Source organism: Homarus americanus, unplaced genomic scaffold (assembly GCF_018991925.1).
Source record: "Homarus americanus isolate GMGI-L3 unplaced genomic scaffold, GMGI_Hamer_2.0 scaffold34003, whole genome shotgun sequence".
NCBI lineage: Eukaryota > Metazoa > Arthropoda > Malacostraca > Decapoda > Nephropidae > Homarus > Homarus americanus.
Window position 1 is genome coordinate 4172 of NW_024720584.1, and position 14226 is coordinate 18397.

The 14226-nt window shown below is 42.6% G+C and overlaps 1 protein-coding gene across 4 annotated transcripts in view; it reads right to left on the reverse strand.

The window, feature by feature from the left end:
• Positions 1-513: 513 nt before the first annotated feature.
• The window catches only part of LOC121860661 (protein eva-1 homolog C-like), a 53114-nt gene continuing 39401 nt past the window's right edge, over positions 514-14226 (reverse strand). Inside the window, exons 6-10 of one of the 4 annotated variants that reach the window (XM_042357925.1) lie at positions 8189-8332; positions 7471-7713; positions 6085-6147; positions 5504-5677; positions 514-2453 (exon numbers count right to left, since the gene is read on the reverse strand). In XM_042357925.1, coding sequence (XP_042213859.1) covers positions 2257-2453; positions 5504-5677; positions 6085-6147; positions 7471-7713; positions 8189-8332 — 821 coding nt within the window. In that variant the 3' untranslated portion in view covers positions 514-2256. Of the gene's footprint in view, positions 2454-5503; positions 5678-6084; positions 6244-7470; positions 7714-8188; positions 8333-14226 lie in introns of all 4 variants that reach the window. The other 3 variants (XM_042357924.1, XM_042357923.1, XM_042357926.1) reach the window with 3 other exon arrangements.

Sequence of the window (14226 nt, forward strand, 5' to 3'; positions counted from 1 at the left end):
TCCTCATCTGGAATACTGTCACCCCCGTCTGGTTCCCGAGATATGCTAGGGACTGTCAGTTGGTTGAAAATGTTCAAAGGAGGGCCACCAGACTGGTGCCCGCCCTTCGGCACCTCAGCTACCCTGAGAGAGTGGAGCGCCTGAACTTGCCTAACTTATACTACAGATGGGCAAGGGTTGACCTAATAGAGGTACCTGTATATATGCATCTCAAGGGGCACTACTCAGTCGAGTGTCCTTACTTGGAGTTGGCGGACGCTCACCCCACAAGGGGTCATAGCTCAAGATTGAAGAAGCAGCAAGTCCAGAAAACTGCGAGGGCAAACTTTTTCGGAGTGAGAGTTGTGAACTCTTGGAACAATCTACCAGAAAGTGTTGTGACGGCACCGAGCGTAAGCTCTTTTAAGACAAGACTTGACCAACACTGGAGCGGGTTCAGGTACATTCAGGAGCTGGTGCATGCCCAGTACTTGCCAACAGTGCGTAACAGAGACGTGACCGATCGCCCAAGCGGCTAACGAGCCGATCTTTTGGTGAAGAGGATAAAAGAAAAGGAAAAATAATCAGACGTGACCTATCGCCCAAGCAGCTAATGAGCTGATCAATGGTGAAGAGGATAAAAGTTAAAGAAAAAAGTAAGAGCTATTAAAAAATCAGAGTGGCAGATTTTGAACTTTAGAAATGTTATAGATCTTTAGTGAGTACATGTAATGTGCAGTTAACACAAGTTAGTCAAATGAGTGAACTTTACTCTTAAGGTGTGGTGTTTAAAGCCATGGCATACTTTTTTAATATATTGGCCAGCACCTGGTGGTCAACATAAGGAAGTTAAATATATCTAGAAGACTATCTCCCTAGCTAGATTTTTACTGCTGTTCCCTTCTTGAGGTTTGTATCCCTTGATACATGTCATATATTGTGGCAGAAGAGGAACATTACTGTACATCAATAGAGGAAGCCATCAGCTATATATGGTGGAAAGATTTAGCAGGAAGCACTCTAACAGTTGTTTAATATTGCATTTATAACCAGACAATATTTCAGTCTCCATGAGAGGGAGACAAAAATCAAAGATGATATGCATCATTCATGAGTGAAATTATATTCAAGAAAATTTTAATGACTTCAATCATTGTCATCATAAAAACTACGCTTTATGCTTAGACAATATTAATTCTTGGCAAGAACAAATAATTGATTTTTAGTCAGTTTAGTATCTCAGGGTAACTGTACACCACATCACGAAGAAGAATGTAAATACACCTTCTTAAGCTCAGTGACTATAATCTCAAAGGTTTGTATGATGTATTTTCCCTGACTGACATGAGAACAAATCTAACTGGCTCATTTATGTAACGAGACAAACACAGTATAAAGGTCACAATGGCATCAATATTGTGCCAATTAAACAGGAACATTTAATGTACAAGCTTTTGAAAATCTGGTCACAGGCTTAAAGTAGTTTTTGGCCATATTGTGTCTACTTCATGTTGATAACTTAAATAATTTCTCTTACATGAAGTAATCTGACAAGAAATCACGTAAGATAATACTGAGATGGTTCTACAGGATCTGACAAAATATTTTAATATAATAAACTGTTTACTTGAGGATCTGAAGTCCAATCTTGTGGCATTTTATATTGATGTGGGAGCAACAATATTATACATTTAGTAATGATCGTAACAGATAAAGAATTTTGTATATCTTTCATGAGGAAAACTTAATTTAATGCCAAATATCATTCACCCTCACACAACTAGAGGAAGATCCTAATGTTCAATAATAACAAGTTTCTTCCCATAGTTTTTCAGTGTGACTCAGCCACACATACACACATTTGTATATCATACTTAATATCTAGTCACACACAATACATATGTACACACACCCATTCACACATGCCCAAAAAATGCATGAATGCGCACACACACAATGGGTATATACAGTACACATGCACATTTTATTACATAATTATAAAGTTACTGTATATTTTACTAAATAGTACATATTGATATTTATATTCATATAAAATATCAAAGCAATACTTTACATATTTTTGGTTTCATTACATTGTCAGAATAAAATTACTCAACATTAAATACACACTAACACACTGAGCAAACGACAAAATAATCATTCAAAAGAAATGTTTTTGCATATGTACAATGTCTACAGTTACATCATGTATAAATAACTTTAAAAATAACTATACTATACAGTTGATGAAGCTTTTAGAAAGCCATTTAATGACAACTAACTATAGAATAACTGATTGTTATTATTTCTGCTCAGACTCCGAGGATTTGTGTCGCTGTCCTGACGCCTGATGCCTGGCCGGGTGGTGTTGTACCGTACCACATCTTGTGTGGGCTCCTGAGGTGACGGTGATCTCCCTAAAGAAGATCCTAAAGCACCAGGCAAATCCAAGTCTCCATCTATGTCATCAATATCTGAAATGGAATAACTTCCTGAAAAATGAGTATACAGTATGTACCGATGGGGGTAAACGAATCCTCGATTCGTACCATCAAGAAGAGTGAGGCTACGATAAGGGCTAGTGGTGCTAGTGGCACATTGACAAGTGCAAAAGTAACATGTCATGCGACCATAATCTTGAAAAGATGGAAAAGGCACTGAACATGTGAATGGAAGACTAGGCCCAGAAAAATGTGTCTGGTGAAGGCCAGGCAGATTTACGGCCACCTGGTTGAAAGTGCGGGTGAGGAAAGTGTGGCGGATATAAAATTTAAAGCCGGTAAAGGCTGGTTTAAAACTTTAAGAAAAGATACAGCCTGTACAATATTAAACTCACTGGGAAATTCGCATCAGCTGATCACCATGCTGCTACACTGTACCCTCAAGAATTTGTACAATTGATTCAGAGAAAGGCTTCCTGCCGGAGCAAATATTCAAGACAGACAAGACTGGCCTTTTTTGGAAGATTGCCAAAAAGATCATTTATTTCCAAGGCTGAGAGATCTGCTCCCGGATTTCAGGCAGCGAAAGACAAGCTGACCCTTCTCCTTTGTGGTAACACCTCAGGGGACTGTTTCATAAAGCCCATAATCCTCCACTGAGTATTTCATGGAAAGTGATCTTTTTATGGAGCACAGCCTTAAGTTTAAGTGTGTGTTGGAGGATGCAATGAGGCTTCTTTTTTTTTCAGCAAGATAGTGACCACCGCTGCTATAGATGTCTCGCTCACTGACCCACAACCCTCCACCAGCGGCTACACTCCAACCACCACCGGCCAAGATGTCACTGTGTCACCCACCTCATCATTAAACATTGACGAACCTGAAGAGGCGCATGAAGAGCGTGGGTCTGTGCCCTCTTCCTTATAACAACCACCTCTCCCTCCACATCATCCTCATCCACCATTGTCCCCAATGAAGGTAAATACCCCTTAACTGTTAAATTTATATTATTATTTAATTTCTATTATGCTGTTTTATATGCATTTGTGTAGGAACAGGCAACTTACTTAGGCTTTGACAAGTGTTATCGGAGGCCATGGAACCTAACCCCCTATTTCTCATAAGCCTTTAATCTCACTAAAGATGGGATTTTCCAGGAACCTAACCCCCACGGTTGGCGAGGGACTACTGTAATCACCATTTCATGATTTTTTTATTAATATATAACAGATCTATTACCATAATCACAAATAGAGGATACTGCAATGTGGTGTTACACTGTACAGTACTTAGATATGGATTGCTTTATGAGATATCCTTTCATTAATTACTACAGTGCAGTAAGATCCTGCTGAATGAGATTTCAGTTGTACACTTAAACAGTGTCATCATCAATGGATGTTAGCTGTAGGGATGGTGCCTAACATCAATGGATGTTTCATGTCCCTTGCATTCCTTTTTTTGCACATATGGAGGAGGATTAGGGACTCTTTAGCTGTCGTTTATGGGGATAACAAGTTTAGTGTTTCAGGGTGTGAAAATTCAATTAATGAACTTTATTGTTTACAATTTTACATGCAAACCAGCTCATATTATCATTCATGGAGTGAAGCTCGTCATGCTTTGTCATTTACTGAGCAGCCAGCCTGGCTAATACACTCAAAAACCCATTTTTATACAGTAACTACTGTATTCTGAGGTGAAGTCAGTGGTAGAGTGACAGCCTGGGCAGCCAGTGATCTTTGTCAGTTGAGCAGTGTCTGTTTACCATCATATTTTTTACCTTGTGGGATGTGCATCACCTCTGTCTGGTCATTTCTCATTATTTTTACAATCGACCCCAAGATTGATGCGTCCAAAGAAGACAACAACACTACGAGGATGAAGACCACCATGGAGATGAAATTGTATGTACTATAATGAATGGACTATGATGAAAAAGTTCATAATATCTGCAGATCTGTGGGAGTTAATGTCAGTAACCAAGATGAGAAAATTAAAGCAGAGCAAAGTCAATGACATCCCTGAGTGGCAAGTGCAATAATGTGATGGAAAATATGGAAAGACTTTTTGGATTGAGATGCAGAATCAGTGCATCAAGCCTCTGAGTCATCTGGTGATCATGGAGAAAACCAAGACTGTTTAATGATCTGAAAGAAAAAGGTGTGAGTGCTCGCTTATTTGGAAGATTTAAGATATGGAACACCATGCATGACATTATGGAGGCTGCAAGTGCAAGTGTGGAGGATCTACTCACTTCACATGAGTAAACTTGGTCAAGTGATTAGTTGATACAGCTGGAAGAACATTGAGCATTATAGGATGAGGATGTTGCTGATGGAGAGAACCCAAATGAGTTTCCTGCTTTGATATGCGAGGCGATTGAGTGCTCTAACGAAGTGTGTAGAGAGAAGCAGAAAACATTATATAGTCCACCATCACAAGACATTTCTGCCTAATATCATCTTATAATCTACGATCTTTGGGTTAGAGTGCATTATAGTTTATACCATAGGGATTTGGGTTGAAAATTTATGGACTGGAATACATCTCAACTTTAAACATGGGGTCCCGCTGAAAGAAAATTCACCAAATGAGCACCTTTCAAGTTGTTTGGTATTGTCTTCAAATAATTTAATTATTAAATGATTTGACAGAAAATGTCCAAATTTAATATTAGAGTAATGATACTTAATAGTATGGAGGATGAGTATTATAAATCATAGCCAAAAGCATGTAAATTAAGTTTGAAAATAAAAACAATTTAAATTTTGTATAACTTTATGTGAACTTAATGTAAGTGGCATACACTTGGCTACAGGAAGTCTTTGGACAGTTTCTAGAATGAGAGAGTTTTGATCCAATCTGAGTTGCATTCCAATTTGTAAGGTAGAGAGAGAACTGTATGATAAATACTGTTAATACAAAAAGAGAAATTATTTGCTAATGAGTAAAAAAAATATTCTGATACAGGGAGTCATTAAACGTTAGTAATAGAAAGTTACTCTGTTTTCCGCCATTCAAATTTATAATAAAAAACTAAATACACAAAGGAAACGTGGACATCACACAAAATACTGTACTTTGCAGGAGCAGACCTGTTGCAAACACAGATGTGAGGGGGTCATGCATCATCTTGGCTTCTTTCTTGGCTCGATGGCGGTCCACCAGGAGCCGTCCCACCACCACAATCAGGAACAGTAACAGACCCACACACAACCCAACCATCAGGTATAGGATGAACTTTTCAAAATTTTCTGAAATGTCAAAATAATTTCCTCTATTGTTACACTGCTGATTAATAGAAAAAAGCACATAATGGCATCTTGTTCCATAAAAGAGGCGGAGGAAGAGCTGAAAAATACTTTAAATGATGGTATTTTCTTATTGCTTAAGTACAAAACTAATGTGTGTGTGTGTGTGTATGTGTGTGTGTGTGTGTGTGAAGGCTGAAGAGATGGCTGGATGTATTTATAAAATAGATCAAAGTATTGAGAAAATTTTCTAAAAGTAAGTGTGTATGATATCACATGACATGGGCATCATCATCTTCCTCACCCTGAAGGTCAAGTTGATCAGTTTTTTGAAAGAGTGATTTATTTACAATAATATATTAACACAATATAGAACAACATTAGGGGAAAATTAATATAACGTTGCTTACTTTTGATAAAGGCTATAGCCCTCATCCACTCTGTCAGGAAACCAATCTCACGATCTCGGGAACCTGAGAGGATGGTGACAGTACAGTTTATGAGGTCGGGTTGAGACTTGGGTATACCATCCCGGGGATAATCACTTGCTGAAGGAAAAACCTTCTCGTCTGGAAATGTATCAAAGAGTAAACTTTGAATTCTATATCTAAATCTCTGTCGGGAATTACATGAGAATCTGGCCATTTTAGGGAACCCTGGAATGGTTGTTTTTAAGACAAACACAGGATGAGGTCTGTGTTTGCATGACAGGGAAGAATATATACAAGATATTTCTTAAAAATTTACTAACAATGGTCCATAAAAGTCATGTGTGGTGCACCTAATGATTTCTCAAAATTGGTTCTTTGTGTGCATCTATATACAGTACATGCAATTATGAGAGTATGTTTATAATATCCAGTACTTATATATAAGTGATGTAGGTATTTAGATATTTTTCAGGTCTTGGATTTTTGCTCAAAACTTTGAAGACCTAAAATTTATCAATATTCAGGTGTGTTGGAAAGAACTGATCATTTAGTTAAGTTTAGGTTCAAGTAGTGGAGTTACTACATCTCAAGTCACTACATAGACAACCAATCTACCAGAAGTTGAGATTTCCTGTGGGTCATACTCAATTTTCTAAGGCAACAAACGTAAGCATACTACATAAAAACTACCCGCACACCACACAAATGAATGCTACAGGGAACTGCATGTGATCAAAGGGAAGGAACATGATGTAGCCTCTGCGTCATGAGAACCTTGTTACTGCATTGAGGAAGGCATCTGTGTCTTATGAGGCCAGGACCTCTAGGTGAATGGCCCTAATAGTCAGACATGTAAACAGACATCCCCCAAAGCTGGACTTGTTTTCGCCCTACCTTGATTGTAGTTGGGGTTAAAGCCTGAATCTGAATGTAGGTATGATGTGAGGAGGAGTAATTAAGATTGTGAAAATGCTCATCTCCTCCCCTCCATATTTAGGCTAGTGCACCTCTTGGCTCAATTGGTCTCATCCATTGTCTCCACATGCCCAAACCATCTCAGTTTACCTCTGTATAGAACTTCACCATTAACATTAATATCCAGCTGCCCTCTTTACTCTGAACAAGGTATCTCCTGTCTTTCAGTGTCTTATTGCATATCCACCTCACCATTTTCATTTCAACTTGCTCAATCCACCCTAGTGTATACTACCTGATACTTAACCACCCCAAGGCTACCTGGGGTTAATCTTCATATGATCCATAATTGATAAAATTGTAAATGATCTTGTATACATGCAGGTAGGGTGTATGTAAGGATGTATATGTAAGCATGCACACTTAAAAAGAATGAGAAAACAATCTTACTTTTCTTATTTGAAGATTTGGTAGTAACAGTAGGGTTGTAGAACATGGTGGGAGTCTGTGTGTGTTGTGGGGGTGAGGTTGGCAAGAATGGGTCTGGTGAGGCCGGGTGAGATGCTGGTGGCAGCCCGGGTAACATCAGACTCTCCTCTTCATCATAATCCTCCTCCTCCTCTTCATCTTCTTCTTCTTCTTCATTCTCTTCACCTTCTGCTTGGGATGTTGGTTTCAAGATTTTTTTGGGGACTGAAATGAAGATTAGACTTATAGTGTACAAAATATGATAAGTATTATCTTTTTCATATTATTATTTTTATATATTTTTTCCCATACATTTTATCACTCGCCTTGAGGGCTGACCAGGAAAGGTATGATAGGATGTGAATGGGAAAAATTACCAACATTTATATCCTTGGAAAATATATATTAGTCGATGGTATTTTTTTTAAATTGTTGCACAGTACAGCATATTATTTTATCTGTTATGTACTGGGGAAATTTAGGCCCATTACTTTAAAAATATACTGTATCTGTACGTAGTTTTCAGTTAACCAGCACAAAAATGGATTGACTGGTATCTAGGTGACACCAGGGGGGGGGGGTTAAACTATAATGCTATCAATAGTTATTTTGGTTGTTTAGCAAAGATACCAAGTCATTGATAGATAATAATACTGTACAGTGCATAATAACAAGAACAAAATCTTCAACAAGATCATACCACAAGTATAGACAGTCTTCATGTACATCTTGGAGTCGGGTGAGCAAGGTGATCCAAACACCTCCGAGTCTGCCCGGAGGTGGCACTGACGATGGCCGTGGCAGAGCTTCATAACAATCTCATTTGCATAACTTGCTTGGCACTCTGGAAGGTTTATCATGTGTCACCATAAAAACTATGCAGTATAAATGTTCACAAGTTACCAGAAATTTATCATCCTTACTTATAACTTTTGTGTGGAGTAAAACAAGATGTAGACAAACCCCTCTTTCAGTGGAGCAAGATTTGTTTAAAAGGTAACGGTAAATATTTAGGGTAAAAATTGGAAACATCCAACATACTCTTGCTTATATCCTTAACTTACAACTACAGTATACAAAGTGAATTTCTAGTACAGTATTTATATGAAATTTCCTTTTACTCAAGAAAATTTGTTTAAACTGAATACTGGTAATAAGCAGGAATTAATAGTTAATTAATAGTTATTCAGATTAGACGAGTTTTTTTTTTATCTTGGTGTAAGTGTTCGTATGAGTGAAGTGTCAGTAAGAGGAACTACTGTAGTTGGTGTAAAATGTGTAAGTGGTCATGGTAGGAGGATGTCCAGACAGATTGATTCAGTATCTGTTTATTGTTATTACTGTTAGTGTTATTATTAATCTTTCTGGCCAGGTAAACCAAAAGGGAACTTTGTTTTGCCTATCATGTATCCATCCATTTGTCTACTTATCCTTCCATCTGTTCATAAGTAGCACCAGTGCACTAACCACTTTCACATTATGTTCAAAAAGGTACAAGTGCTAAGTGCCATGGTATATTATTGATGCATGTTTGACACATATTTGATCAGCTGGTGAATTGGTTGTCAATTTCCTATCTCTGTGTACTACTGTTAGTATATTTGCATTTAGATATTCATAAACAAATAATTGATCATTGATGGGTCATCTTATGTCATCCCACAAAGTGTAGGATAAGACAATATGAAATTTATCTCTAATTGTGAAGTTGAACAGATTACTTGTAGCAGGCAGTCCCCGAGTTACGACTGACCGAATTACAATCACCCTCACTTACAAATGGGATCCCAATATATATTTATCTAAAACAAATTTAATTAAAATCCTGTCTTTTATATTATTTTTATTATTCTGTATTATTTAGCATCACTTTATTTACAGTATTTACATTATTTGTTATGTATTGGATATTGCTGTATGGGCAAGGTTGTGCCCATATAATATTCTGTACCGGTAAATGCGAGGAATAAATAAAAATATTACTGTACACAAAAACACTTGAACTTAACTCATCACAAATGATGTTGATCTGCATGAGGTTTGTTTTATATCCAACATAATTTCTTTATGGGCTCTTTTTATCAATACTGCTTCCACTTTTACCTGATGGCCTCTTTCCACTCATCTTGAATAAGGGTAATACACTGGACAGTCTTGAATAAGATATGTACAGTAACTAAAACAACCATCTGTGCATACTTTGTGGGAAACAATATCAGACCATGGATGATAAATTTTGGTATAGGAGGGCTGTCACTAGTCACACGTAAAATTTCAGAGCTTATCGACCCCCCACCTGTACAGATACTGTAGTTGTTTTAGCCACTGTACATGAGTGTTAAATCCAAGAGCTGGGGTCAAGATATCAAGCGTACATGCTGGGTGATAACAACACTGAGCTAGGGTATCCATGCTTGGTGGTAACAAACACCAAGAAATGAACACCAAATAAATTGTAATTTCTGTGATTTTTTCTTCTACAGTATACTGCAATTTTCGTGTTGAAAATTTTGACATTTAACCCCATTTCCGTAAGTCAAATTTATGGGCTATATCCCAAATTAGTGATCATAATTTACAAATTCTGTATAGGCAAATTACTGCAGTAAAAGTTTGTCATGTAATTAAAATAAAACTAGCTCTTAAATCTATTTTTATTTACCAAAGGGTTAGTCTTGGGTGTGTGAGGTGACCAGGAGGTTAGTCTTGGGTGTGTGAGGTGACCAGGAGGTTAGTCTTGGGTGTGTGAGGTGACCAGGAGGTTAGTCTTGGGTGTGTGAGGTGACCAGGAGGCTAGTCTTGGGTGTGTGAGGTGACCAGGAGGTTAGTCTTGGGTGTGTGAGGTGACCAGGAGGTTAGTCTTGGGTGTGTGAGGTGACCAGGAGGTTAGTCTTGTGTGAGGTGACCAGGAGGTTAGTCTTGGGTGTGTGAGGCACCAGGAGGTTAGTCTTGGGTGTGTGAGGTGACCAGGAGGTTAGTCTTGGGTGTGAGGTGACCAGGAGGTTAGTCTTGGGTGTGAGGTGACCAGGAGGTTAGTCTGAGGTGACCGAGTAGTCTGTGTGAGGTGACCAGAGGTTAGTCTTGGGTGTGGAGGTGACCAGGAGGTTAGTCTTGGGTGTGAGGTGACCAGGAGGTTAGTCTTGGGTGCTGAGGTGACCAGGAGGTTATCTTGGGTGTGAGGTGACCAGGAGGTTAGTCTTGGGTGTGTGTGAGGTGACCAGGAGGTTAGTCTTGGGTGTGAGACCAGGAGGTTAGTCTTGGGTGTGTGAGGTGACCAGGAGGCTAGTCTTGGGTGTGTGAGGTGACCAGGAGGTTAGTCTTTGGGTGTGAGGACCAGGAGGTTAGTCTTGGGTGTGTGAGGTGACCAGGAGGTTAGTCTTGGGTGTGTGAGGTGACCAGGAGGTTAGTCTTGGGTGTGTGAGGTGACCAGGAGGTTAGTCTTGGTGTGTGAGGTGACCAGGAGGTTAGTCTTGGGTGTGTGAGGTGACCAGGAGGTTAGTCTTGGGTGTGTGAGGTGACCAGGAGGGTCTTGGGTGTGTGAGGTGACCAGAGGTTAGTCTTGGTGTGAGGTGACCAGGAGGTTAGTCTTGGGTGTGTGAGGTGACCAGGAGGCTAGTCTTGGGGTGTGAGGTGACCAGGAGGTTAGTCTTGGGTGTGAGGACTGGGAGTGTCTTGGTGTGTGTGAGGTGACCAGGGGTTAGTCTTGGGTGTGTGAGGGACCAGGAGGCTAGTCTTGGGTGTGGAGGTGACCAGGAGGTTAGTCTTGGGTGTGAGGTGACCAGGAGGTTAGTCTTGGGTGTGAGACCAGGAGGTTAGTCTTTGGGTGGAGGACCAGGAGGCTAGTCTTGGGTGTGTGGAGGTACGAGGGGTTAGTCTTGGGTGTGTGAGGTGACCAGGAGGCTAGTCTTGGGTGTGTGAGGTGACCAGGGGGTTAGTCTTGGGTGTGTGAGGTGACCAGGAGGCTATCTTGGGTGTGAGGTGACCAGGAGGCTAGTCTTGGGTGTGAGGTGACCAGGAGGTTAGTCTTGTGGGTGTGTGAGGTGACCAGGAGGTTAGTCTTGGGTGTGTGAGGTGACCAGGAGGCTAGTCTTGGGTGTGTGAGGTGACCACAGGGGTTAGTCTTGGGTGTGTGAGGTGACCAGGAGGTTAGTCTTGGGTGTGTGGAGGTGACCAGGAGGCTAGTCTTGGGTGTGTGAGGTAACCAGGAGTTAGTCTTGGGTGTGTGAGGTGACCAGGAGGTTAGTCTTGGGTGTGTGAGGTGACCAGGAGGCTAGTCTTGGTGTGTGAGGTGACCAGGAGGTTAGTCTTGGCGTGTGTGAGGTGACCAGAGGTTAGTCTTGGGTGTGTGAGGTGACCAGGAGGTTAGTCTTGGGTGTGTGAGGTGACCAGGAGGTTAGTCTTGGGTGTGTGAGGTGACCAGGAGGTTAGTCTTGGGTGTGAGGTGACCAGAGGCTAGTCTTGGGGTGTGAGGTGACCAGGAGGTTAGTCTTGGGTGTGTGTGAGGTGACCAGAGGAGTCTTGTGGAGGTGACCAGGAGGCTAGTCTTGGGTGTGAGGTGACCAGGGTTAGTCTTGGGTGTGTGAGGGTGACCAGGAGGTTAGTCTTGGGTGTGTGAGGGGTGACCAGGAGGTTAGTCTGTGTGTGAGGTGACCAGGAGGTTAGTCTTGGGTGTGAGGTGACCAGAGGTTAGTCTTGGGTGTGAGGCACGGAGGCTAGTCTTGGGTGTGAGGTGACCAGGGTTAGTCTTGGGTGTAGGTGACCAGGAGGTTAGTCTTGGGTGTGTGAGGTGACCAGGAGGTTAGTCTTGGGTGTGTGAGGTGACCAGGAGGTTGGTCTTGGGTGTGAGGTGACCAGGGTTAGTCTTGGGTGTGTGAGAGGTGACCAGGAGGTTAGTCTTGGTGTGTGTGAGGTGACCAGAGGCTAGTCTTGGGTGTGTGAGGTGACCAGGGGTTAGTCTTGGGTGTGAGGTGACCAGGAGGTTAGTCTTGGGTGTGTGGAGGACCAGGAGGTTAGTCTTGGGTGTGTGAGGTGACCAGGAGGTTAGTCTTGGGTGTAAGGACGTGAAGAGGTCTTGGGTGTGTAAGGTGACCAGGAGGTTAGTCTTGGGGTGTGAGGTGACCAGGAGGTTAGTCTGGGTGTGAGGTGACCAGGAGGTTAGTCTTGGGTGTGGGGTGACCAGGAGGTTAGTCTTGGGTGTGTGAGGTGACCAGGAGGTTAGTCTTGGGTGTGTGAGGTGACCAGGAGGCTAGTCTTGGGTGTGTGAGGTGACCAGGAGGCTAGTCTTGGGTGTGTGAGGTGACCAGGAGGGTTAGTCTTGGGTGTGTGAGGTGATCAGGAGGTTAGTCTTGGGTGTGTGAGGACCAGGAGGTTAGTCTTGGGTGTGTGAGGGACCAGGAGGTTAGTCTTGTGTGAGGTGACCAGGAGGTTAGTCTTGGGTGTGTGAGACCAGAGGTTATCTGGTGTGTGAGGTGACCAGGAGGTTAGTCTGGGGTGTGAGGTGACCAGGAGGTTAGTCTTGGGTGTGTGGAGGTGACCAGGAGGTTAGTCTTGGGTGTGAGGTGACCAGGAGGTTAGTCTTGGGTGTGTGAGGTGACCAGGAGGTTAGTCTTGGGTGTGTGAGTGACCAGGAGGTTAGTCTTGGGTGTGTGAGGTGACCAGGAGGTTAGTCTTGGGTGTGAGGTGACCAGGAGGTTGTTTTGGGTGTGTGAGGTGACCAGAAGGTGTGTGAGGTGACCAGGAGGTTAGTCTTGGGTGTGTGAGGTGACCAGAAGGTGTGTGGAGGTGACCAGGAGGCTAGTCTTGGGTGTGTGAGGACCAGGAGGTTAGTCTGGGTGTGTGAGGTGACCAGAAGTGTGTGTGAGGTGACCAGGAGGTTAGTCTTGGGTGTGTGAGGTGACCAGGAGGTTAGTCTTGGGTGTGTGAGGTGACCAGGAGGTTAGTCTTGGGTGTGTGAGGTGACCAGGAGGCTAGTCTTGGGTGTGTGAGGTGACCAGGAGGTTAGTCTTGGGTGTGTGAGGTGACCAGGAGGTTAGTCTTGGGTGTGTGAGGTGACCAGGAGGTTAGTCTTGGGTGTGGGGTGACCAGGAGTTAGTCTTGGGTGTGTGAGGCAGCCAGGCTAGTCTTGGGTGTAATGAGGGTGGCCAGGTTAGTCTTGGGTGTGTGAGGTGACCAGGAGGCTAGTCTTGGGTGTGTGAGGTGATCAGGAGGTTAGTCTTGGGTGTGTGAGGTGATCAGGAGGCTAGTCTTGGGTGTGTGAGGTGACCAGGAGGTTAGTCTTGGGTGTGTGAGGTGACCAGGAGGTTAGTCTTGGGTGTGTGAGGTGATCAGGAGGTTAGTCTTGGGTGTGTGAGGTGACCAGGAGGTTAGTCTTGGGTGTGTGAGGTGACCAGGAGGTTAGTCTTGGGTGTGTGAGGTGATCAGGAGGTTAGTCTTGGGTGTGTGAGGTGACCAGGAGGTGTGTGGGGTGACCAGGAGGTTAGTCTTGGGTGTGGGGGTGACCAGAGGTGTGTGGGGTGACCAGGAGGCTGGTCTTGGGTGTGTGGTGACCAGGAGGTTAGTCTTGGGTGTGTGAGGTGACCAGAAGGTGTGAGGTGACCAGGTTAGTCTTAGTGTGCGAGGTGATGGGAGGTTAGTCTTGGGTGTGTGAAAGGGTGACCAGGAGGTTGTCTTGGGGTGTGTGAGGTGACCAGGAGGTTAGTCTTGGGTGTGTGAGGTGACCAGGAGGTTAGTCTTGGGTGT